At 40.4% G+C, this 26,426-nt stretch overlaps 1 protein-coding gene across 1 annotated transcript in view; it reads left to right on the forward strand.

Moving 5' to 3' along the window:
* The window catches only part of GFRA1 (GDNF family receptor alpha 1), a 133,016-nt gene that overhangs the window by 83,708 nt on the left and 22,882 nt on the right, over positions 1–26,426 (forward strand). Inside the window, exons 4-5 of the mRNA XM_040606637.1 lie at positions 4,438–4,777; positions 21,592–21,719. Coding sequence (XP_040462571.1) covers positions 4,438–4,777; positions 21,592–21,719 — 468 coding nt within the window. The remainder of the gene's footprint in view (positions 1–4,437; positions 4,778–21,591; positions 21,720–26,426) is intronic.

Here is a 26,426-nt window from a genome sequence, read left to right on the forward strand (position 1 = left end):
AATGCAGATGACAATGTCTCCCATGCTTTCCTTCTGTTTTGTAAGAAAAGCAGATTAAAAAATGAGTACTTCAGTGAACTACCTAGTAGCACTTTAGTTAAAGTGGGATCATGGTTCTCTTCTCTGTTTTGGTCAGGTTTTGGTTTCTATATGCCATATTCTACACCTGTGTTGGAATAGGCTCATACCCATGTGGTCACCTCTATCAGTTTGTAATTTTGCCTTCTATCACATTAACATTTGCTACTCTCTTTACAGCATTCCCTTCACTAAAACTGCTAGAAAACCTACTAATGATAATTACTTGCAAATAGTAATGGTAATTTTAATGGCAACATCAGCAACTTGCTTTTTATATGCTATAAGAAAATTGAAAACTAAGTGTCCATTTTTACTGTGAAATAAGAATCTTGTAGAACAAGTTTAGTCCTTTTGCTCCTTCCATCTAGTGGGAGCATGACTGAGAAGCTCCCAATACCCATTGAGAATCCCTTCTTGTGCACCATGGGGTTGACAGGAGTTGAAAGACAGCCAAAGGCTCAGGAGGTGCAGAAATGAAATAGAAATGGAAATGCAAGGAAGTTGAAAGATTAAGAGGATGAAACATAAGGAAGATCACACGGGGCAGAGGAAGCCCTATTAAAACTTTAGAAACATCTCTGGATAAAAGACTGGAGCATTTGGCTGGATGCTTTCTGCTGCCGCATGGGAGCTTGAGTCCGGAATTGTTCTGCAGCTCTAACAGTGTTGGGCCGGGGTGGGGATTTTCAAGAGAGAACAAATATGAAGATGGTTACACCTTATACTATAACACAGGGCCTGCATTTTCATCTGCAAATTTATCAGTTTATCAGAAAAAACATCTCAGCTGGCATGCACGTGTTGGTGACCCACGTGGAGGCAGGGTGGTATCAGTAAGCCAGTTACTGCTGCCCCAGAGATTCTGCAGATGGAGTACAGCAAACCGCTTGCCAGGAGGGTGTGTTTGGGCATCCTCATGCCGTGGGTGTTAGGAGCTGCTGCTTTCCCACCAAGGCAGTGGCTCCTGGCACTGGCCGTGTTCTGCCGTGACTCTGCCTGCACCACATCAGGGTAGCGCCCACGGCAGCAAAGCACCTTCAGCTACGGGTGTCTTCTGCTGGGAGGTGGCGTCCTGGTGTTGGCAGATCCGTGCCGTGGGTGGGAACCAGTGCCTTGCACACAGGCACGAGGCATCACTTGCTACCTGCCTGGAAGTAACAGACCTTGGAGTCTGCAGTGATTTGGCAGGAGTGGAGAGCTGCATGGTTTGGCAGAAATGCCCAGAATGGGCCCAAGGCAAAGCAGACTTGGGAGAGAGGAAGCTCGGGGTAGGAAGGTGATGGTGGTGGCAAGGAATTGCTGCTGGTTCCAGGCTGCTGCTCCGACCACTCTCAATCCATATCCAAGTGCCCCAAGAGGAGGGAACTGAAAAAGGATCTCCTTACACAAACCTTTCCCAAAGGATGCTGGCAGGAAAAGTAGCTCTGGAATAGATCCATTTGCTCTTAACGTAGTCAGTACCTAGTACGAGCCAAACTCCTGCCTGCCTTAATAATTCAAGCTTTGCAGAACAGAAGCTGGGTGAAATTTTGACCTTATATATTACTGCTGTGTAAGTAATCCTCAGAAACACTCTTAGCATTGTTAACTGTTTGTTGTTACCACAGGACCTAGGAATAATTATGTGCTACTTTTTCAATAAAAATAAAGGATAAAATGTCTTCTGGATTGTAAGTTTTACATTAAAATGTGATTTAAAAGCTTGGAAGAAGTTGGCATTAAAGAGAACAGCTGGTTTAGACAGTCTTTTTTTATTCAAATGCAGTTGATGCATCTCTCTTATATGTTGCATGTTATTCTTGTTTTTAGAAGGTAAAACTAATTTGTGTAATGTGATGATAAATATGCCAGAAACAGTATCTAGAGACATATGTATCAAAAGAGAAAAGGCAAGTGGCATGTTACAGCCAGGGCTATTTCAAAAAACCAACACCAGAAAAACCTGGTCCATGTACAGAGTAGAAGAATGTGAGTCTTGGGTAGATATTAATTGCATGAAAGATATGAATATGTATAACGATTGTTTGTGAACAATGTGCACCTAATTCAACTTTCATCCAAGATTAGCTTTCACTGCTTTTTGTGCTGTCAGTGAATTGGCTTATGCTCTGCTTTTTAAAAAGATTGATTGACCTGTCTCTCTTGATTTTTGAGGTGTTCATGTTCATGGTGCTTTTTAATTCTGTAGCAGCATTTGTTACATTTTGGACCCTTAATGGAAAACATGTATATGATTATTGGCAAAGAGTTGCTTTATTACACCTTGGGTGTTTTTTTTTAAAAGCGTGCTTTATAATATATTGTATAGTAAGCTGATGTCTGTTTGTATTGCAATGCCTCATTCGGTGGTCTTCCACAGAATCTTGTTTTAAAGAGTGGAATTCAGCAGTTGACTCCCAGGCACAAATAACCATGTAATTACTCTGCAATCACATAGTAATTAGTATGTACTATTCATATATTGCATAATTATATGCCTTGCAGATTACATAGCAATTATATTTGTACTAAACATATAATTCTATATACTGTATAAAAAAACTTTGAGAGTTCATAGTTAAGATTATAGTTGTACGTTAATGAATTACAACATTTTATATAAAAATGTTACGGTTTTATGAGAGGGTTGAATTTTGGACATCTCATCTCTTCTGCATCTGGTGTTGCTTCAACTGTGGTAGGCTGCTATTATAAGAAATGCTTGGCTCTGTTAATTTATAGTCAAATGTTGCATGTTTATAATTTTGTAATTTATGAAGATAAGAAGTAAAGAGTTGCAGTTTATTGTGCAAGAAACTGAAAATGGGAAGGACTTGGAGTGTGAACGTTAAATGTCCAAAGGTTAAATGTACAAACCCACTGAATGTAGTTACAGCATATTGCTAGAGTGAAAAACAAATCTAATGCTACTTATGCATTGCATTATTTCTGGGTAGCTAAGATACATGGGATAGTAGCAGGTGATATATTTGTATAATGCTAAGCGTGTGTTAGCATCCAAGGCCTGTCTTGGGCACAGTCAATTCAAACAAGCGCAGTGCCTCATGTGCAGCATGTCAGCCATGCTGTGTCATCTTTTCCTGCCACGGAAAAAGAGAAGGAGGCACAGTGGCAGAAGAACGGAGAGGAGTGGTATTGAGTTGTAGAAGCGCTTTGAACAGAGTTTTTGGGAATAGGTGAAAAATCTAGGAAAAGAGCTTTTTTTAAGAGGAACTTAGAGCTTTAGATAGATGGAGATGTTTTATCTTTGGCCATCCCCCCTAAGAGGTTGCTGCAGAATTTAGGTATTTGCAAAATGTTTTGTTCAACTTGCAAATTCTGTAGCAATGGGAGGTTAATGTATTTTCTTGGATCTGTGATGTTGACTTTCCTAATATCGAAAACAGCATTATAATTATTCTTAATTGAATTTTGCATTCTAATGCTAGTTGCCTTTATTTTCAAGCAAAGCGTATATTGGGTTTTAATATCTGGATAAAGTATTGCAAAATTAAATGTATAATTATAGTCTTAACATTTATCTGAATTTAATTTTTTCTAGAACTTCTTGTAGCATGTGCATGTGTGTCTGTGTGAGAGACAGACATACTCCTTGTTTTAAAATGTTTCTTTCCTAGTAATTTGTTAATTCTACATCAGCTTCTTCAAAGCTTGTAAACTTCATAAAACTTCCAGGGCTCAGATGGCATCTATAGATCTTATAAAAGTGGCTTTAACTAAGCATGGAGGTTATTTATAGGCCCTGTGTGGGTAGCCTCACAGAGCCCACAGTTGTGGGGCTGCACCTGCTTTCCCTCCTGTCTGGGTGCTTTACCTCAAAAGCTGTAGTAACAGGCACGTGGCTTTTACATTCTGCAAAGTATGCAAATTACATTTCAGCGTTGTTACCCAGTGTGCACACTAAATGTCATTTATGCTGTTCAAGGAAAAAGTAAAAAGTATCAGGGCTTTATCAAGCCAGGGTTAGGAGCCCACGTCCTCACGCCGTTCTTGCGTGATGGGCCAAATGTATTGCTTCCCATTTACCAGTGGTTTTAACAGCTTTTTAGTGAGGCCAAGGCTTACCCAATGTTCATCCTGCATGTCCGCTACCATGAAGATGAAGTGTAGCCTGCCCGCTGTAATCATCATTTATTTGCCAGCGTTCTGATCTTAACACATGCCTGTGCTGTCATTCACCCGTTAAACCATTACCCTAGGAAACGTGAGGAGTGAGTGGTCGCAGTTGCTGGCGCTGAAAGTTTTGTGTGTAACAAATACGTAACCAGGATCTCATTAACAGTGAAATGAACGCAAACATCAAACCACAATATAACTGTGACGCATTTCTTACTGCTGTTGTGTTGTTTTTTCTAGTGGAGCCAGTACTTTCAAAGGGGAACAATTGCTTGGATGCAGCAAAAGCTTGTAACCTAAATGATACCTGCAAGAGGTTCAGATCTGCTTACATAACCCCCTGCACCAGCAGCACGTCTAATGAGATCTGTAACAAGCGGAAATGTCATAAGGCCCTCCGGCTATTTTTTGACAAAGTCCCCCCAAAGCACAGCTACGGGATGCTCTTCTGCTCCTGTCGAGACGTAGCCTGTACAGAAAGGAGACGGCAGACTATTGTTCCTGTGTGTTCATATGAGGACAGGGAGAAACCAAACTGCCTGAATTTACAAGAATCCTGCAAGAAGAATTACATCTGCAGGTAAGATAGCACATGGCAGGGGAGTGATTGATGAGGTACCAGAGAGAACTTTTTGGTACTGCTGGATTTGCCCAAGGGTCAGAATATCCACTAGGGAAAAGGATGAGTCAGGGGAAAAAAGCAAAAGCCTAGGACATCCTTAACAGAGCAACAAGCCTGCATCTGGTCACAGGGTGTGCCTTCTCCAAAGATGCTACTCGCTCGCACCATGGAGGAATCCTTAAACGCCTGGTTTAATTTTTACGGATTTTTTGGTTGGAAAAATTTTCATTAGGTGTCTCTATGAAGTGTCTCAGAAAGATTTTTATGTCCCATTAGTTGCAAGGGGAGAATAAAATTGTTCATTGTAATGGGATTTATTTTCATTTGATCTTACATGTGAGCACTAATAACTGGATACAAGCCACGTGTTAGATTTCATAAATGCTCACAGTGCACAGAATACCCATGGGGTTCTTCATTGGAAGAAAAGGAGTCCACGTTTGCAGACTAGATCCCATTATCTTTGCAGATCTCTTCTGGCTTTGGAATTGTTTTATCTCCCTGCCTCCCCCAACAGAAGTGCTGGGCTGGTACAACTGGGGGGTCATTGATTCACTGACCTAATTCCCAGCCTTTCCTCTGGACGTTGCTTGTAGGGCACTGCTTCATAGGGCACCCCGCGTCCTTTCTCCTTCACCGAGTTCCCTGCAGGGTGTCACACAGCTCTTACTCAGTGCGATACGTCCATACATACACACTCCTCCACCCTTAGGAAATGCTTTATTCCTACATAGCACTGTGTATGTTTATATTAGAATGTTGTTGTGCTAATGTCATATTTATGAAGTTATGCCCAAGACACTTGCTCATTTCTAATGTGTCAGTTCCTTGCAGATTATCCAATTCTAGCAAGCAAGGAAATAAACACTATTGTTAAATGTCAAGGACACTGAAGATATGATATCAATCTTAATAGGTACTTACATACGCTGGGTAAAATATTTACTTTGAAGTTTGTTTATGAGACCTCCACTGCTGATCTCAGGTCTTTAGCCCTAGCAACTCCAGTGTGCCCGAGCGTTGTTCGGAGGTGAGGAGGTGAGCAGCACCCTACCCTCGGTGACTCAGAGGAAATCTGCAGCTGGTTTCCTGGTGATCCAAATCAGAGCAGATTTATAGTAGACCAGAGTTCTCATTTTGGTCCAGTGACTTGCTTTCAGCACCTTCCAAGTTGATGCCATTGCAGTTTATGAAAGCTGGATATGCGTAGTCTCAGAACCACCTGTTTTCTATTTCCATGTTGTGCCGTTAGTCTTTTTGCTCATATATATAGTCTTCCCTATACACAGGCCCTGTTAATTAGTAAAGTTACGCTCACTTTACTGTGTCTTCTGCCAAACATCCAGTGTGTTACAGTGCCAACGAAATGGGAGAGATGATTTTATAGACTTCTTCCTATTATCCAGGCTGTAGTGTTCAGGAATTGCTTAGTTAAATTAATGTCATTACTTCTCTCATGACTGTGTTTTCCTTTGGTCAGCTTTGATCTAATGTTGCCTCAGCAGCTAAGTTTTTAATGGCATTTTGTATAATTTGACTTCACGTGTCTGGTGGTATGCTTGCTTTATTGCAATGCTGCAGAGGGAAGCTTGGTAAAATCTCTGTTCCCCTCGCCCTAAGTTGCAGCCAGCACTGAGGTGAAAATAGGTTTCATTACAGGTTCTTTTGCTTTAAAATGCCAAAATTAACAAGTTCGCTCTCTTCCAAGGCTTAGTGGGACCTGGCTGTGAGGGTGAGGGGCAGCACTGGTACAAGGGAGCAGGTGGGCAGCTGCCTGCGGGCTCTGGGGCAGAATCAGTGAGCGCAGCACTCGGGTCCTGTGCCTGGAGGCACAGCAAGCTTGATGTGTGGCTGAGAGCCATCTCACCTAGGTGTTAATACCTCCTGGGCCGACTAAACTGCTAGTGTATTTAATAGCTTCCCTCTCTGCTGTTATGGAGGGGAGGAACCGGCAGCAGAGCTGTTCCCGCTTATCCATAATTTGGTAAAAGACATTTTGTCTCTGTGACTTGTGCACTTAGGGGGAGCTGGTGTGATTTGTTCCCCTTGTCCCACAGGAAAACAAGGACTTGGGCAAGGCTGGAGAAAAAGGGGAGACGATCTCCTCCCTACTATTGAAAGTATTGGCACTGATAAATCAGTCCTCATAGTAATTCCAGATATGTTTAGAATAATTTAAAACAGTAGTCGGTAGGTACCTAATTCTAACTCTGAAAACTTGTGTTTCATTTTGAAGTCTGAAAGAATATCTAAATGGGAGAATAATTTGAGGGTATGTTTTGCCTGCTGTGAAACCAAGTCATTTAGCAACTGTTATTTGCATGCCTATTACATCTATTAAAGCTTCTTCGTAATGCTGGTTAAGGGAGACAAGTTCTAAAGGATTTTTGAAAGTACACTGACAAATAGTTTAGAAATGCTGCTTGCTTAGAAATGCAAGATTTGAATCTGCCCATATTCTGTATAAAATGTCAACTGAGTCTGTCCAAACAAGTATTTAAACATCCAGTTGTGGATACTCTTTCAAAGCTTTGTCCTGGATGCCTGTATCACGGAATCTGTTTTTGAAACAGTTAAGAGCAGGGAAATGATTTGGCCAAACTGCAGGTACCGTTAACTGAGATGGTAGGATGCTTTGCTTAGATTAATGACTAATTAAGAAAAAACTATCTGTTGTATAACATAGACTCTTGACCGAGGGAAAGAGACCAGAAACATTAGAAAATGCAAGTAAGTTCTGATTTATGTGAACAGTCCTAATTTTTTAGCTTCAGCAGAATACTGAATGGCTCACTTTCATTATCATTTCTCTGCTGCCTCTGCTTGTATCTCAGTCCATATCCAGCTTTGAAATGGATTGGAGTCTCTCAGGCATGTCTGTCAATGCTCACTGAAAAGAAAAGCAAAACAACAAAGGACAAAAAGAAGCCATTAGAGTTCCTTTTTATTATGAACATAAACAGAACTTCTAAGGAAAGTCAATAGGCTGTCAAAAACTTTCGCCAATGATGTTGTCCAGGAATAGCTCAAACCTCTGAGGAACCTCCTGTTCTGATCACCTTAGCCACCAATTAAACTTCAGAAAGTTGACTGGCATATTTAAAAAAAAAATAAAATTCTGCTGTAAATGCAGGGCAGTGTGCTTCATTTTTACCACTGTCACATTTGGCAGTATTTCAAATACTATTTTGTTTGAGTAATGAAAGTGTGAATCATTAGTTTGGTCTTTTTAGTAATCTGTATTTTGAATCTGTGTGCTTCCTCTGTCTCCTGGATATGTTCAGAAGGCGCTGATGAGCATGATAATGATACAGACATTATTTATTAAAAGGACAGTATCAATTCAGTCACGTGCTGCGAAGATCTGAGAAGAAGGGTAGCATAAAATGAGGCATTTTTTGTTAATATAAGAATCTAGTAACAGCCTGTATGTTGTCCTCCACAACTACCATGTTCAAAATGGTTGGTCAAATCATTGAGGCTCATTTTTAAGGTGAAATAGTGAGAAAGTAGTTCTTGACTAGTTTCAGAGGACAGCTGTTTGGACCTTTCTTTTTGGCTACAATACATACTGTTCTTAATGTTTTGCCTTTAGTTCTGTAAAAGCACATGTTGCTGGCTACAGCTATTTGATACTAAAACAAAAAAAAAAGAGATAAAATAGCTGCATAACATATTTTAATAACTTTTCCTCGTGGGATGTCTGAAGGATAATAATGAAATGTCCTATTGGGTTTCAGTAGATAGGTCATCTCCCTGAAAATACAATAAAGATATTGTCAGCACTGGGTATTCAGAGAGCTAAATCTTTATAAATGTGCTTTCATTGGTGTGTTCTTATGTCTTAACCAGTTTCTGGTCACTTATCCTATCCAGTCTTAATTTTGTTGCAACCACCCATTTAATTCTATATGAAAGCTGTCTTCGTCTACAGGTGTAAGAACACTGTGAAGGTATTCAGACATTTTCATCAGTGTGGATGAACTCATACACACAAAAAGCTAGAACAAAAAATCAGCTGCTTGCTACGTTTCCTGAAAACATAAGAAATTTGTCAAGAAATTATTTTTTCTTCTTTGTGTTCTCTTGAACATTTTAAATGATAATCATGGAAAGGGAGTCACTGTATCCGTGCTCCTTTTCCATAAGGCATGTGCAAACCTGCAAGTGCTTTATACCAGTACCAGTTTGTAAAAGTGGCTTCTCTGTGTTAAGACTTCTGAGCTCTTCCTGCAACACACAGCTTTACTGCCTGAAAACCCGACGCCCCCAGAGAGATTCACCAGAGGAGGGGGTGGTTCAACACTGTAGGAAAGTCTACAATGAGATGTTATAAATGTGCAGTCTTTTGTCCTGCTATAGGAGAGAGGAGCCCAGCATCTTGACTCAGGAGTGAGCCTTCTTCAGTCACAGCATTAACAAGTAGCAGGGAGGGGTGTGCTAGGGGGATGCAGTAGGGGAAGCAGAAGAGGGGAAGAAAAAATATGCCCTTTCCCTCAAATTTTCTATTTGTTAGACTTCTCTCTCATCTTCTTCACTTCCTCTCTTCATTTTTTCTCATGCCTTTCCCTCTTGCTTAGTCTCCTTCCATCTCCTCTTTCCAGACCTGTCATTATCTGACTTTCACCATCTCCCTGCCGCATTTGAATTCTTTCACAGCCACTTACAGGACTCCTCACCTGCTCCTCGGCCTGTTCCTTCCTCCCCCAGTCTCTTGCCACAGTCCAGTGATCATCTGCAATTCAGCAAATGAGAGGGAAAACATAGGTGCTGCCTCCCTTTCTGAGCCTTGTAGCTTGCAGTGGTTGCAGTTCAGCTGGCCAGCTGCTAAGCCTGACCGCTCAGTCTGGGATGGGCTCTAGCTTTACATGTTAAAATGACGCTTAATTGGTATTTTCATGAAGGACACAGTAGCATTGTATGGTTCTGTATAACAGCGCTGGATTTACATCCCTCCGGGGTATTTATATCAGTTTGGCACTCAAAGCTGTCTGGCAACTCCTTGAGATGATTGTTTTGCTGTGGGTGTGCAAAACCAGGACAACAACATAGTTTTTATAATGCTGTTAAGGACATTAAAACAGGGACACTCTTGATTTCTGGAGACCTGCAGGCTATGTCTGTGTTGTATGTTTGGAGACTGAGTCAGGGAGTGGGCGAAGAACCTCATGTGCTGCCTGACTCACCCTCCACTAGATGTAGGATGTGTGCAGAGTAGTGGGGTTAGCTCAAGCTCAGGCTGCCTGCACAGCCTCCCTGCTTGCTCCCTGCGTGGCATCAGGAAAGCTCCCATCTCTGCACAGTGCCAAGTGGGATAGGAAAAAAATGTAAAGCTGCATTTTGGCCCATATACTGTAGGACGCCCACAAGCTCACCTCATGTCTATAAGCATAGCCTGAATTTGAGGAATGATTTTTATACATACACGCATATACAACCATGCACATATATGCATATATGTATATATTGCTAGAGGTAACATGTTTATTTAAGTGAAAAAAGCCCAGGTATTAATTTGTGTTAATGAATTAATCGTGAGGGGTAACGACAGTTAAGAAAATTCAAAAAATGGGATCTGGGGGAAGGTGGGACAGAGGCTGGTGTGCTCTGCAGAGAAAACGTAATGGTGTAGTAGAGTATGTGTGTGGGGAATTACTAGCCTGGAAAAAAATATTAATGCAGTCTCTGCAAAATCATCAAAACCCTTTCAAGTCAAGGCAAAGTAAAGATAGAAAATGCTGCAATATCATATTATTTTCTTCCTTTCTAGTCCCTTACATGATTCATTACCTTGATGTCTTCTGTTAGCAGAGTAAAATAGAAAGTGTATTCTCCTCTCCCCCCATAAACAAAGGTAATTTTAAATTTATTCTCTCTGAATAAAACTCAAAATGAATCAATCAGTTCCTCCTTAAAACATACCGATAAAACCCTTTGGAATCTCAAAATCAGAACACCCAGCAAAACAAGACTGCTTTCTCCCTGTTGAAGTGTAGATGGATGTCATTCTGTGGTGCCAGGATCTGCTTGGCCAGTCCTCATTTATACTCTGTTCTGCTTAAGAAAGTCTTGAAGATTAAAAGCTTGCCGAGAGATTGACATTTCTCCAAAGGAAGCAAAGATGCAAAGCTATAGTAATTAGAAAAATGGCTCAGCTTTATTCCTGCACCCAAATTTCACATCCCTTTGTGCTTTAACGACGAAGAGAGCCTCGTGCGCGGGGGGGTTTATGCTCCGAGAAGCAGTAACTACACGGCATTTTTATACTGAGGTCCCTTGTCAGACAAGCTTGAAACTCTTGGAGCAGCATCCCTCCAGTCAGCTAGAACCTCTGCTGATTCCTGCAAACCAGTCTCCACGAAAAGGGAGTGTAATTCTTTTGTGCCCATTATCTGTAAAACACAAGTTATGCCTCAGCATTGTCAGAGCTGTTTTGCTTAGTTTTGCATGGTGTAGCCTTGGCAGTATCCCTGCCGTGGCTAAGGTCCTGCTAGTCCTTTCTGGTCACTTTTAAGGTTAAGAACAAACTGTGGCACTGAATATTCATTATTACTTGTCTACAGGGTTGAAAAAGTGGAAGAGGATATAAGGTATGTCTGTATGAACACACAGCAATATAAAATAACCTTGGATACAAATTATTAGAGTTTTATAGACTGGTTTTAGATACCCTGCCTACCACGTCGGTCCCTTTTTTAGCCAAAAAAATTCAGTGGGCTGAAGTTCTCACAGCCACCACTAAACTTTAGCTCTAAGATCTTGGGGGCATTTGTGTCATCCAGATGTGGTCCTTCATCTCTGTGTATCATTTTGTCTGAAAAGCCTTGTTTTGTTATTCTAAGTAAGAAAGGAAAACTGCCTGTATAGTTTAAGAAATAAGAAGACTACAGATGAGAAGGATGAGCCAGGAAGGGATTTACAGCAGGACAAATGTGACCTATTTTGTTTTGTTTGTTTATTGGGAGGAACGATTAAACTGCATATGTTAATTAAGAAGCTTCACCCATGTTTATTAAAAAATACTGAAATCCAGGAAAACTAAATTTGGTATTAAACTTTAATGGAGGTCTAAATTTAGAGCTACTCATGTTCTTAAGGGTAAGCAAGCACTTAATTACTTTGCTGGATGGGGTTCCAGTAAGAGTGCTGCTACCGCTGATTTGTTGAATTGTTAGTTGAAAGGTTTTTGGAGAGAGGAGTTTAGCATCCACCGGTTTGCTTGAGTAGTTTCCACCCACAAATCTGTTAAATCTGTTGAAGGGAAGAGTTTTGATCCTTTTTAATGTACACCTAGTCACATTTGGCTAAGTTGCTCTTTCTGGGGCAAATAAAAGGATGTATATATCACATACTAGCATTTTCTTTAATAAATCAAAACGTTTTCTCATTTACCTCAAACCATGTATATGCTACAGGCAAGAAGCTGCCCTAAGTTTAATGCAAATAACAGAGCTATTATATCAAACCCATTCCCAGTGTACTTCCTCTGACATCAGTGACTTCAGTGTGGATTTATTCCAGGGATGAATTTGGCTGTTCCTGTTCTGTGTAGGTAAATCTTCAGGCAGTGCTAATTAAAAGAATGTCAACTGATTTTACCATTCCATTATGCTGGACTTTGTAAAGGTTATTTATATCGTTCTACATCAGGCCCCAGTGAGAGAATATTTCTGATGGCAGTTCATCTATTAAAATAGCTGCAAGAAAATGTAAGCACTGGAACTAAAATAAAACTTTGTTTCTCAACTGAGCAACTGACAGCCACACGCATATTTTCAAATTTTAGCATTTTAATGTTTACTGAATAGAAATTGCATTGCTTTCATTATGTTTTAAGCACTACCATGTTACTGATGGAGTAACTGTTCTGAAGTTGAAGCCAGATTTAAATAATGTACCAGTATCCGCAAAGACTTCTTGGCAGAGGTGGTGGTTGTTTCCTATGCTTTGATTATCTGCTGGTTTTAAAACAAGTGACACAGAAAAAGTGTTCTGGTGTGTGTTTACTGTTGAATAAAGATTTTCTGTGTGAGTTGATTGTGACCCATGCATAAGATTATTAATAGATGACCTTACATTCACATGCTGGTGCTTACACTATAGTTGTTCAAGCACATTCTATAAGCCATTAAAGCTACCTTTTCTATTATAAAGCATATATGACTAAGAACTCTCTTAAATGACAACCGTATTGTTTGAATATTGAGTTCGCTTGCTTTTGTTCCAATTCAAGCATAAGTTACAGTGGTTGTCCTCTCAGTTATGATGCTGCCTTTTCTAATTAGGCATTGAGAAATGCTGGAGATAAATTTCAGTAACTGGCCATCATGCAGCGTTGCAAAATATTCTTCAGAATGGACAGTGTCTTTCAGAGTAACTTCTGTAAACCTCTGGATATATCACAGACTGTCAGCTCTCAGCCTCAGTAGCTGCATTCAGGTTTTTTTTGACAGTGGAAACAAAAAAATCCTCTTAAGACAGCTACATCATCCTTAACTGATAAAAATGGTTTATTATCCAATCTTATACCACAAATCAGTGTTTTTTGTACTAGCATTATATATCCATATAGCATCTAAATCCACGTAAAACATGTTGAGTAAGATCAATGCTAGGTTGGTTTGTTAGTGTCAGAACTTTTTGACTTGTTGCTTGATGGGGCTGTTTTGTGCATGGAAAAAAAGGGCTCACATAAAAGACTCTAATCTGCTTTTATCTGCTGTAGTTCTGACTTTTGTTGTCTTACTCTTGAAGTCAGAGTAGTTTGTAGGGTAGCTTCAGGATGAGTTTCAGCCTTGCTGAGTGCCTACAGACCCCGCAAAACTGAGTACAAGGCCACACACTGGGCACCCTTTCTTTCTCTCAGCCAGGTCTCTGACAAAGGGACGTGAAACTGTTCCCTTCAGGAATGCATCACACATACTGTGGTGCCACTGAGGGATTTTCCTGTGCAAAAAGCATCCCTACATAACTTTAGGAAAACTGATGATCCAGTGCAACTGCCAACAGAAGCTTTTCTTGTAAAGAGAGAGCTTGTGTTGGACTTTTAAGATTAATTTCTGTCTCCAAACTCCACAAATTTCATGCTTGAGCCAGCAATATTCTATTTTAGTTTATTCAAGTGGTTATAGAGAATATTATTGTCATGGATGTCTTTCTCAGGTACTTGGAACTGCATCCTTTCAGTGTGTACTCACAATATAGTTGTTAATAAACACCTAAGCATCCAGTGGCACACTCAAGGACTTGCGGTGGCACTAATTTCTTTGGCTTGCTTTTTGAGAGTGACAATGTTTTTCTTAGGTTTCTAGCCTGTAATTCAAAGACATTCCTGTCTGCCCAGCTAATGAAGTGAGAACAACTCTATCTGTAATGCACTAGTTCTTTCCTGAATAACATGGTATCAAGAGACACTCTAAGGCTTGGACATCTTTAAACATGACAGTCATTTAGATTTAGAAGCTTCAAATTAAACAGCATAAAGGAAATGAAATAAAATGAAAATACACAAATTCATGATACTGGGAAAGCAGCTAGTGGGTTTGTGCATGTTGTTGGAGAGCTTTGGTACAGAGACAGACAAAATAGAAATCTTACCAGCATCCCCTGATAGAAATCACAGACTGACACTTCAGCCTATCATTTTGTAGAAGATTGTCAGAGAAGTGTTTTCTTTGCAGCTGAGAAGACAGAAACACATTATGCATGCTTAAAGTCTATGCAAGGAAACAGAGCCCCGCAAAACATATTTAATATAGGTTTGATTTCCTGTGGAATGCTTTCCAGATGTTCTCTCAAACAGGCCTCTCAAAAACGATGTGAGGTAATTTTTTTGCAAACAGAAGAGAAAATTCTGGTTTGTGTCACAGCATCTGAGAATCACTGTTCTAATTCTTTATTGCATTACCCTGTGCTCAGGATTTGCACCGTATTTTTCAAAATTTGTTTTATTACACAAAAGGTCAGTAGTATAAACCCATTTGTATAACCCAATTGCAAATAGATCATATTTGTTTAGAATCACATTTGAGCTTAGTAGTTTTCCTGAAACCCAAAGGAGGTCTGTATGTTAACCTATATATTAAATTAAAATTACACTCAAGCATGATCTTGAGTCACTTAAGAGGATTTAACTAACATTGATAAACTGTGAGATTAGTGTTAAGTTCTTTTGATTTTCTGTAGCAGACATTGTGTAAAAAGATCTAACAGGTCCCCAGCAGATGATGTGAGGAAGGGAAGAGGATTGTATTAACAAGAGTATATAACTTTATCTTGCTTTGCATAAAATACAGTAATAGAACATGGGTATGGGGTATGTTTATTTTAGAACACTTGCTACTCAGAAAAATGAGTTTTGTTAATAGAATAGAAAGAACACAATGTTTGTACTATTAATTTTAAGCTATAGATACGCATAGCTGGAAATATTACTCATTTTGCATGACTGAATTTCTAATAGCTCTCCATTACCTGTGGTACTAGATGTTTAGAAGGCTCCGGTAAATGAAAACACTGGGTAACATCACGGTACAGGCAGTCAGCTGGCCAGATTGGGTCGAGTGTGGGTGCTCGGCTGGAGGAACCGGCTTTGTGGGCTGTTGTGTCTGTGCCTGATGCTCTGAGAAAGCATTTGTGATGTTACCAGGCATCTGAATGAATCTTGTGTGGTCTCTGGTGTTTGTTTCTGTATCCAGTTATTCCACAATCCAAATAGGCTGCTGCTGTATAATTGGGGATTGTCTGTATTTTACTTCCAAATGAACAACACAATTTTTAGAGATAAATCAAATTCAGAATCAAATATTTGCTGGGGCTTAAGCTGTCAGTCACTAAAATAACAAAAAAAACAAAAAAACCCAAAAAACCAAAACAAAAAAAAAAGCAGCAAACCCAGCTGAAAAGCAGCTTCTTTTGGTTAGTAGCTGAAGTTTGGGGTCCAGGATCCTGTAATGATTTCTGTCAGTGTTGCGAAAGGTTTGGACCAGCTCTTGTGAGAGAAGCTGCTTTCAATATTCATGTCTTGGGAAACAAACTTTACTTTTTTACTCTTCCTTCCCACTTCCCAAAAGGTACAAACGCGGAGCTGTGTGTCAGGGCACAGCATGAGCCACAGGCTCCCTGGGGTCCATGGGGACACCCCTGGGACAGGCAGGGCAGGACCCTTCAGGCAGGGCTGGTCCTACCACCCTGGCCAGGGAGCAGGGCAGCCAGGGGCAGCCCAAGTATTGGGCACCTGCCTGGGGACAGGCTGGGACATCAGCCCATGGGTAGACCTGGCTCAGTGGGGCCCATGGCTGGGCAGGGCAGGGCTGGGGGGGGCTGGAAACCAAGGTCCTACAGCATCACTGGGGATGGGGGTGGCTGCTGTAATGGGGTCCTGGGCCATAGGCTGGGTAGGGGAGGCCACAGGGGTGGGTAGGGACAGTAGTGCCCTCAGGGGCCAGACGCTGTCATTGTTTGAGGAGGGTAGCAGCCAAAGAAAAACTAATCTTGCTGAAAAATATTAGTGGAGTTGCCGTTTAATGTATCTATGTATTTAAAAAGCTGTCAGAACTTGTAGTTGCTCATGGGCACTCAGTAGTGTGTGTACATAACTCAGGAGGTATGAGATGTATTGGTATTACACGGCTCTGGTGTCTTTGAATGAACGAAAAATGGGTCAAAGTTATATCACTAAGTGCTGGGAGGATCACCTCTCCTGGGACGGAGCTGCTTCGAGGCTTTTTGAGGCTCACCGATTGATGGAGTTTCTAATGTAGCCTTTGCCTCATTTTTTTGCTGCCCACTCACTGTGTGTTTATGAAACAAAAGAGAAAATGAAAAGCACCTCCGACAATGAAGCCATTAGTTTGGCCACATACCAACCCCTCTTGCTACTACTGCATCCCAGCAGAAGTAGCAGCGACCCAAGCTACACAGGAGCTGCTTGTAGCTGCAGCGGAGGGTACTGCATTTGACCCCCATGAACGAAGTACTTTGGCTTGGTTGGTTGTTTTTTTTTTTTTTTTCCCTATAATGGTGTTATTTATCACTATGACACATATTCGTTGGCTTAGTCTGAATTTTTTCAGTGTCAGATTTATACTTCCTTTCTGTTTTGAATATTGATGCAGTACATACCTTACGTGACTATACGGTGCCTGCCAAATGGTGTCTAGACACTAGAGCAACTTTGACTAATTAGTGCAGCCACCCCAGTCACTCAGCTTTGGCATTTACCTACTCTTCCTGTTACTGCTGTCGAGCCATAAATAGGTACCTAAACACAAGCAGCAAGGTAAAGAGAGGTGGCTGGCAGTGACTTCACCTAACATCAGTAACATCACCGAGTGAGTGCCGAGGACGGCAGCCATCGCTCCCTGCGCCCATTAATGGGGCCGGTGGTTGTAACCGCTCGCTCGGACGTTGCCGCGTACATGTGCGCGGTCAGTGGGAGACAAGGATTCAGTGTCTTTCTCGGTCTGAAGATCACTAATGCAAAGGCAGCGATAAGGGAGATCTGAGGCTCTCAAGGCTCAGTCCCTGTGTACCAGCAATTGCAGATGTGTACAACCAGAGAGAGCAAAAGAAGCAAAATCAGCACCCGCTAGCCCGGCAATAGGGGTACGTCCTGGGGACGACTCATATGTCTGGTTTGTAGAGTTGCTTTCCAATAGGCTGTGATTTCCACCGGATCCAAATTAAAAATGGGGTTTTAGAAATTTTCTGCAACTTACATCATGCTTCTAAATATTGCACCAGTACTGAATCGGAGTTGACCGGCTTTAAAGAGGGAGAACTGATAAATATCAAAGATAACTTCAGAACATCAAAGAACTTTTACAAAACCTTGAGAATAAAAATCAGTGAAAATCTAATCAATGTTGCCTATGCAACAAGCTGTGCTAATATCAAACCAAATTGCCTCAAAAATTATATGCAGATTAAACACAATACTGCTATTAACAAAGGTTATTGGTAAGCAAAATTTGAAAGTTTTGATTTATCCTGCTGAGTATTTGAAGAACCACTATCACAAGGAAAACAAATTAACTTTGTTTTCTTTGTATTTTTAACTGTTACAAATCATTTTACTGGTGCTAACACAAAGCATTAGAGAATAGCAGGTTTGGGATTTTTTTTCTCGTCTTCTCAGAAAGGCTGGCTGTTGTTTGAGCAGATTTTCTTTGAATTTGCCAACAGGATTATTCTTATTTTTCCAGTTAGTGGTATACAAAATATTAAAGTAAGCTTTCCCGAAGATCTGCAGTTTACTTTGAGGAGATTTTCCAGCACTAAGATAGGACTCATTTAATTTGTGGGTTTTTTGCCCTACAAAGAGAAGATGTTTATTTTTTTTTTTCTTCCTAGGAAGAAGATTTCTGGGTGGTTCTCTTCAGTTCCTTTTTTATATGCAAGAAAAAAAAAAAAACATTAATGCTGCTCTGCACAAAGAGGATTTGTGATTCAACAGAAAGAGAAATTAATAGTTCTTTTTAAATGTGGTCCTGCTGCATGTTATGTGCCATGTAAAACTGCCTGTCGCTATCCAGCCATCTAGCAGTAGTTAACATGTATGTACATTGCACATGTAACATTGTGCACAGCTGGAGGCACACATGGTGCAAGCTGTTTCTGCTCCAGATTACCAAACTGCTCAGTCATGGGTCAGATGGTTACCCACAAGTTACCACCTACAAGTTGCTTCCTGCTGAAGGAACACTAAGTTAACCCTAAGTATATGTGTATTTTTTTATAGGACCACTATCTTCCAGGTGCTCTTTTTCGGCGTCCTAAAAGGATTGTCTCTTTTACCCAGACAGTTTTTAATAGCATGTGCAATACTTCTGTGGTTTCTAATTCAGCTAATTTCTCTCTCTCTAGATACATGGCAGTATCACCGTTTTGGTATGGCTGATGAGCATAGTTTCATCAGTGCCAGTCTACTGGAAATGTTTGGGGCTAGATCTTCAGCAAGTGTTCAGCAGCAGACCTTTGCTGAAAATACTGGATGGAGGTCTCTCTCCATTTTTATACGCTGCCCTTATCTTTATCTCCAGTGGAAATGAATCCACGTAAATATCAGGTGTAGTTAACAGCTCAGGAGAGAGTGAGAACTTTGATGGTATGAAGTTTAGATGACTCATTAGGGAGGAGGTTGTTATGGTGATGTCCAATAATGCTTGGACCAGAGCTACCTGAACTATATTTGGCTTATGAAAACTTAAATGTGCAACATTATCAGATCATTACCTTTTATGACCACAATTTTTTTTCCAAAATTAACATAGAAATCAAGCTGTATGCAAAAGAGATCAGCAGAGCAATTTTTAACCTCCTTTAGGGTTTACAACAAATACATTCTTTAAGCAGACTGGCTAGTAATTGACTGGTGTTATTCCATAGTTATTAGTCCTTAAAAACATTTAGAGAAGAGGTATGTATTACTGATCTCTGGACCAATGCACCTAATAATCTAAGGGAGAACTGGACAATTAAGAATGATGAAATGATTGCAAGAAATGTTTTCAGCATTATCAGGATGCTGACCATATAATTGCATCTCCAAAAAGATTTGTTTGTGGTCACATAAATAATGAAATCTAAATCTGAGGAGCTACTTTAAAAAAGAAAATGCAAAAATATCACACGTACCACACGCTTGCTCTGTCTACCATGGCAAAGATTTTTCATACTAGATAGATGTAATAGACTGTATTCTGCCCTTAAACAGACTTACATCCAGGTATTAGCAGAATTTGTGAAAACCTTAGAAACTGTCAACTGTCTTTGTTCACAGTTGCTCAGAAAGCTGGATCCAAGCCACGATCTTAATTATTGACTGAGAGGAATCACTGCAGTGACATAGGGTTTCCTTGTCCAGATTTTATTTGTGATGCTGTTATTTATCTCTTCCCATACCTTGGAATCCATTTCTTCTCAGTGTGTTCCCTGGTAGGTACAGTATATATTCACCAGCAAAGTAGAGATTTTATGGAAATTTAGAAATTTATGTATACATATAGGGCATCTTGCAGGATCAGTAGAGAGCTTGACTTTTTACAGGTATTAAAAGCAATTGGGTACAAACGCCTGTCTCAAGGTTAAATGGTTAAATGAGGGAAGGAAGGGGTGAAAAGCTTACAGTTGACTGTGGTTTGATGGCAATCATGGATTTTCTGGTGTCAGTACAGTTACCGAGGGATGGAACTAAAAAGAGGTCATGAGAATAACTCAGATAGATTCAGGTGCAGTTTGCATACAGTCTATTTATAGGATGCTTTCTCAAACTTAAGCCTGTGAACCTTTTGAAGTTTGCCCATCACTACTTTCAGGCCAATTAATGATGTACATCCAATCCCATTCCGAGATAGGCAAAACAATAAAGCAAACAAAGATAATTAATCTCTGGAGCATGTAAACAAATAAAGTAAATAACTTGCAAATCACTTGTTTCTGCTAACTTTTGTGTTTTCTTTGCAAAACTGAAAAAGAGCATTTATGTTGCATATCTACATAATGCTAGAGCAATGCTGAAAATTCATAGATTATACTATCCTGATTTTGAGAGGGCTGTGCAAAGATTAAACACCTGATCCTGAAACATCACTGTGAGCTGTTATATGCAAAAGAACATTTTAATCCCTTTTTCACAGAAGAGTAGGTTGAAGTAGGAAGGTTAAATAATTTTGTTCATGGAGACAAAGGTCTAAGTGACACTTTACAAATAAACAAAAATCATTGCTCCAAGTTTACAGGTCCAAGTGACAGCAGTAGTGGAGCTGAGGAGAGCAGGGCAGGATGGGCAGGAGAGCAGCTGGAAGGTGTGGGACCTTGATTCACCTCAGTGATGCCTCTCGAATGTTACAGACCTGAATGGGAGCATTATGTGGCTTTAAAGCACAAATAACCAGAAGAGTTCCTGACTGCTCGCCCTTTTATTTTTATTTCCCCCCCCCCTCGTTTTGCAATGTGGTAGTAATCTGTTAATTGCAGTACAGTTTCAGTCCTAGTCTTAAAGCATTTTCTGATAGTAAGCAGTGCTCTCCCCGTCTTAGACGTGGGGTAAATGAAATATGTGAAGATAATACAGCCATTCAGCCGCAAAACTTGATGCAGAGCACACATTCCCTTCTTCTCAGCCCCAGGCACAATACTGTAGACTTCGGATAAATGGACATTTTACAAGAACAAATAAATTCTCAGTACCACGGCTCTGGGGGGCTGTGGGGACCATGCCATCTGGATCTGCCCGCCACCCCAGTTCAGCCAGCTGGTTCGGCAGGACAGTCCGGAGCAGGAGTAAGCCCACTCCCTGGAAACTAGGGGCAATACCAAAGCAGGTCCTGCCTTAAATCATGTAGTAAGAAGACTCTACTGAGCACAAATATACAATTTTGTGTAATCAGTAAAACAGCAGAAACTGTTCTGAATCTGTAGAATAACAGACTCCAGTTAGAGTTCAGATCCAACATGACTGCTCATATGATAAAATCCCTCTTTGTCTATTTTTTGGCATGAAAATGCAGAGCATTTCTTTTAGTACAAGGTAGGCATTTCCCTGTTGTTCTGTCCCTTTTAACTGTTTTCTTACACTTTATTGTTCTGGCTTCGAAAATGGATGCTGGAAAGAGATCTGTCTCAGAAGGAGACTCTCATCAGCTGAAATGTGTCCAATATACATTTAAGTTAAAGAATATTAAGCCTTGTCCAAAAATAAAAAGAGTGTGAAAGGTAAGAATGCCTGCAGGCTTGATTTTTAAAGATACGCATTTTTCTTCATGTTGCAGATCTCGCCTTGCAGATTTCTTCACAAACTGCCAGCCTGAGTCACGGTCTGTTAGTAGCTGTCTGAAGGAGAACTATGCTGACTGCCTGCTCGCTTACTCGGGGCTTATTGGTAAGGCGGCAGGGAAGGGTGAGGGCATGCTTGGTCTACGAAAAACATCCAAAGAATATTTTGAAGGCCCACATGAAAAAAATCCCTCTGAAATATCATATTGTGCTATGTGATACTAGGCAATATTCTCCACCTGAGTGTGTTGGCCCTGTGTTACCTTACAGAGATTCCCGGGGCAAATTTGTACATTGCAAGGAAAGTAAGGACAGAAGGTAAGGAGAGGAAGGTGCTTGGATTTGGGATAAATTCAAGCTTACGAAGTGAAGCTTAATAAGGTGGTTGAATATGGGCGGGACTATGAAGTAGGAAGTTAAAAAGAACAAGTGAAACTGCAGCTTGGTTTTGCAGCTGTTCCCACAAAGTTGGGTAAGTACCTCTTGGTTTTCAGGGAAAGTTTGCAGGACATTTGAGGAATGAGACAGTAGACCAACTGTCGTGGTTTAACCCCCAGCCAGCAACTCAGTACCACGCAGCCGCCTGCATGCTCCCCCTGATGGGGAGGAGATTTAGGAAAAAGGTAAACTCATAAGTTAAGAACAATTCAATAATTAAAATAAATAAAATACAATAAAATAAAAATAAAAAATTAAAATACAATAACAACAATTGTAATGAGAAAGAGAGAGGGAGAGAGGAATAACAAAGGGGAAAAAACAAGCGATGCACAACACAGTTGCTCACCGCTCGCTGACCGATACCCACCCAGTCCCTGAGCAGCGATCAGCTGGCCCCGGCCAGCCCCCCCAGCTTATGTACCGAGCATGAAGTCCCATGGTACGGAATAGCCCTTTGGCTGGTTCGGGTCAGCTGCCCTGGCTGTGTCCTCTCTCAACTGCTTGTGCCTCTCCAGCCCTCTCGCTAGCAGGCGTTGAGAAACTGCAAAGACCTTGACTAAGTATAAACATTACTTAGCAACTACTAAACTAAAACCATCAGTAAATTATCAGCGTTATTCTCAGACTAAATCCAAAACACAGCACTGCACCAGCCACTAAGAAGAAAACTAACTTTATCCCCGCCAAAACCAGGACACCAAGCCAGCCTTGTTCCACTTCCAGCTGCTATTCGTTCCATGATGTCCTTTTGTCTACTCTAAATGTTTCCTGAGATGTCTGTCAATGAGGTGAACTGAGACCAAATTTATCTTCTGAAATCTTCCTCTCTCCCCAACATAATTAATTTTCTTTGCTGTCACCTTCCTGACTGTCAACAGGCACAAGGATACCCAAATGCAAGCCAGACTCCGTATACCACACACAGCATTTGATTCCTGAAAGAGATCATCTCAGGAAGGTGAACTTATGGTAGAAATACCATGGTTGGGCAGTACAGAATATGTGAATGTCAAAACTCTGAAACAAACAAATTTTAAAGGCCACCAGATACGATGTTTTAAAGCTTACAGCCTGCACCTGCTGCGATGCAGTAATATCCCCTTCTGTTGGGCATGAAGGTCCCAGCTGAGGCCCTGAAGCAGATCCTGCTGTTAAATAAATGTCTCTGGAGATAGCATAACATAACAACAACAACAAAAATTTCTATACCAGTCTGGGTTTGCTGAAAAATGTCTGAAAGTTACATTCACTGGCTTACTGTTACCATTCTTATTACCCTAGCAGTTAACAAGTGAGCTAAGTCTGTGTAGCCACTGGTAAAATAAGATGTGATGGTTCCAAAGGATATGCTTCTACGACTGAAGAGATGAAGGCACTGGGCAAAGGGTATGACATATGAACAGTTATGACAGGATGTCATTTGACACTAAACCAAGGAGTTGAATAGCCCTGAAATCTGATCTAGTCAATGAGATTAAGATGTCTAGCAGCTGGCAAAGAGTAACTGTTACTAATAGATACTTCTGGGGAAGAGCTGCCAAGAAGTTCTTGCTGGACTTAGTGAATTTGTTCTCAGTTTTGTTGGATCCATTTTTCAATTGATGTTACTGTGGATGACCATGCTGCAAAACAATCCAACACATCAGAAATGTGGAATGCATCCCTAAGGAGTTGAAATCAAAAGGAGACCTAATTTTCAGAGGAGGAAATAAACATTTTTCTTCCTTCCTGCTATTCCCTAAACCTGCTGCAAAAAGGTAGGAACTGACTAGTGTTCCAAGAGTTTTTACTTGGTAGTAATTCTGATAAACCAAGATGATTACCAAAAAATGACAACCACCTTGTGTGTGCTGAAGCAGTAAATTCCTGCTTCTGATGTCAAGCTGATATGAAAGTGGAGCAAATAATTTGAAGACCATCAAATTTGTAAGATGCTGAGATAGAAATCAGAGGTACAGTCTTGCAAATGTCTGCTTAATGCATGTAAAACACAGAACAAAGAGATAGATGGACTGTGGGTAAGAAGCTGTTACAGATCTATTCATTCATCACAGCTTCAGGATGTCCAGGTGTTTTAATTAAGATAAAATATTGTTCATTAAAATAAAATATTATTTCATTTAGCCATTTCATTAAATGTAGCAAAAATTGCACCTCCAAAGAGTTTGTTCAGGAAACTGAGGATTCTTTATGGAAGATATAGTAGATGTGATTCTGCTGTCACATATGGTGACGTAAATCACAGTTAACTTCACTGAAATTAGTGGAGTTCCACCTGAAATGAATTGCTTAAGTGGAAATGGAGCCAGGCACATTTTTGCTCTGAGGTGCTTTACCAGTTAAATGGAGAATAGGCTGTATAGGGTGCTTTAAGGTTTGCATCAGGGTGTTACAGATATAATTTTAAAGATTTGTACATTTTTGACAGGAACTTTGACAATCTTAATTCATTGTTTTAAGCTCCTTGTTGTAGTAATAGTGATAAATTAATATATTTTTAAAAATTAAAGGAAAAATATAAAAATTACTAAATGTAGAGCAAGACTGGAGACAGCCGTGTTTGAGATTTGGTGCTTGGTTGCAGCCTAGTTAAGCCATCTGGACCTGTCTTCACTCCCACATCAGTCACGTATTGTTCTAGCTGCTGATTTCAAGATCTGCTTCAGCATTCACTTTCTGACACATTTTCTCTTGTCCTCAGTAAAAACATCCAACTAATTTCCCTGGGGTTCCTAGGAATTCCGTAAGAGTTGATGTGAATAAGCTGGAGCTGCTTTGGGCCAAAGGAACTTCAGTGGCATGCCTCTCCTCCTGGGCTAACCATCCTTCTCATGCTTAACTGACCCAAATTTGAGCAACCTCTTGGCTGTGTTCAGGTCAATTCTGCTTCGGTCTAAAATATGGAGACCTGCTGCCTGCTACCGAGACCACCGCAGAAGTATTTGATAGGTAGAACACAGACAACCAAGCATGTCCTATTTTACTGCCAACCACCACGGTTTCTCTGATCCATTCTTGCCCTTCAGCAGAATTTCCAAGATGCCAGCTAGCAGCGGGGTGGGGAAGGGGAAGGCACACACGTTGCAGGGAAAAAAGAAAATCCACCTCAGGACACCAAGCATGTAATCTGCTTGGGTTCACATCTGCCCCCAGGTTTAAATGACAGTCTGATTTTCTACTAGCTGCTCTTTCAGCCACTCTCTTTTTGCTGGATGTACAGTTTGTGTGCTGTGCATACACATTCCTTGTCCTGTCTTTCCCATATTCGTCAACCCTAATTGTACCTCGGTATCTGTTACAATTTTAGCCCCTGTCTTGACCCATTTTAGTTACCTTAGTACCTTTTTGCGATAAGAAAGTCTTACCTCGGTGACCTTTTAAATTTCCTTGATACATTTCTGGTTTTTTAACCCTTCACTAAGCATTTGTTACTTAAACTATTTTTTTTTAAAGCTACTGTTTTCTTTCCATTTGCAAAATCCTCTTGATTTTCATTTTCTTTCACTTCTTTTCAGATCATGTCACATGGTTGAAATTGTGTACTGAACCATCAAATGGATAATGGACAGATATTTTAATTTGTTTTATTTTAATTTAACATCACTCTTCTTATTTATCTACTCTCAAGTTTTCATTAATGGTGCAAATGATATTTGCCTATTTTACTAAATTCTTTGGAACAGTGCTATTTACTCATGTGCTAATCTCATGTAGAATTTAAGCAATTATACTGCAACTATCTGTTAAAAGCTGGAAGCAGATAAAGATATGGGATTGCATTCTAATTTAAGAATGTCTCAAAACAAGACAAAAGATGCTTTTTGTGACTTTGGCAGTAGGACTGCATCCATTTTCCCAGGCCAGCCCGTAATGTCTCATCTCCTTTGTCTCCCATATCATGTTATGAAGCAGTTTGCATGTTGTTTTGTTTGGATGTTGTTTTGTTTAGTTCCCGGTGCTACCTGAAAGGCTATTTGACATTATTCTGCGATTTGTGTTATTTCTAATGTTCATTTTTTTAGCTTGATGTTTGATAGCCCTTTCCTGTGTGTTACTTCAGACTCTTGGACCCCAGACCTATGGACCAAAGTTCTTCTCCTAGTGTACACTTTGGGTCTCTAATATTTATCCTTCATATATTGCATCTTCTTAATGACTACTTTGATGTCAGCTTTGAGGAGATGCTACCACACATCCTCACAATGTATAGTCTGTCCTAGAAGTGTAGATTACCAAATGAGGAACATGTTTCCTGCAACAGCTGTCATCAGTACAGATCTGGAATACCTGCCTCTTTTTATTTATTTTTTTCTGTTTGGTCAGACAAATACACGTTCAGACTCCTCAGTCCTGAGGGAATTTTGAAATATCCGACCTGCTGGGTCAATGC

Source organism: Falco naumanni, chromosome 9, assembly GCF_017639655.2.
Source record: "Falco naumanni isolate bFalNau1 chromosome 9, bFalNau1.pat, whole genome shotgun sequence".
In the NCBI taxonomy this organism is placed as follows: domain Eukaryota; kingdom Metazoa; phylum Chordata; class Aves; order Falconiformes; family Falconidae; genus Falco; species Falco naumanni.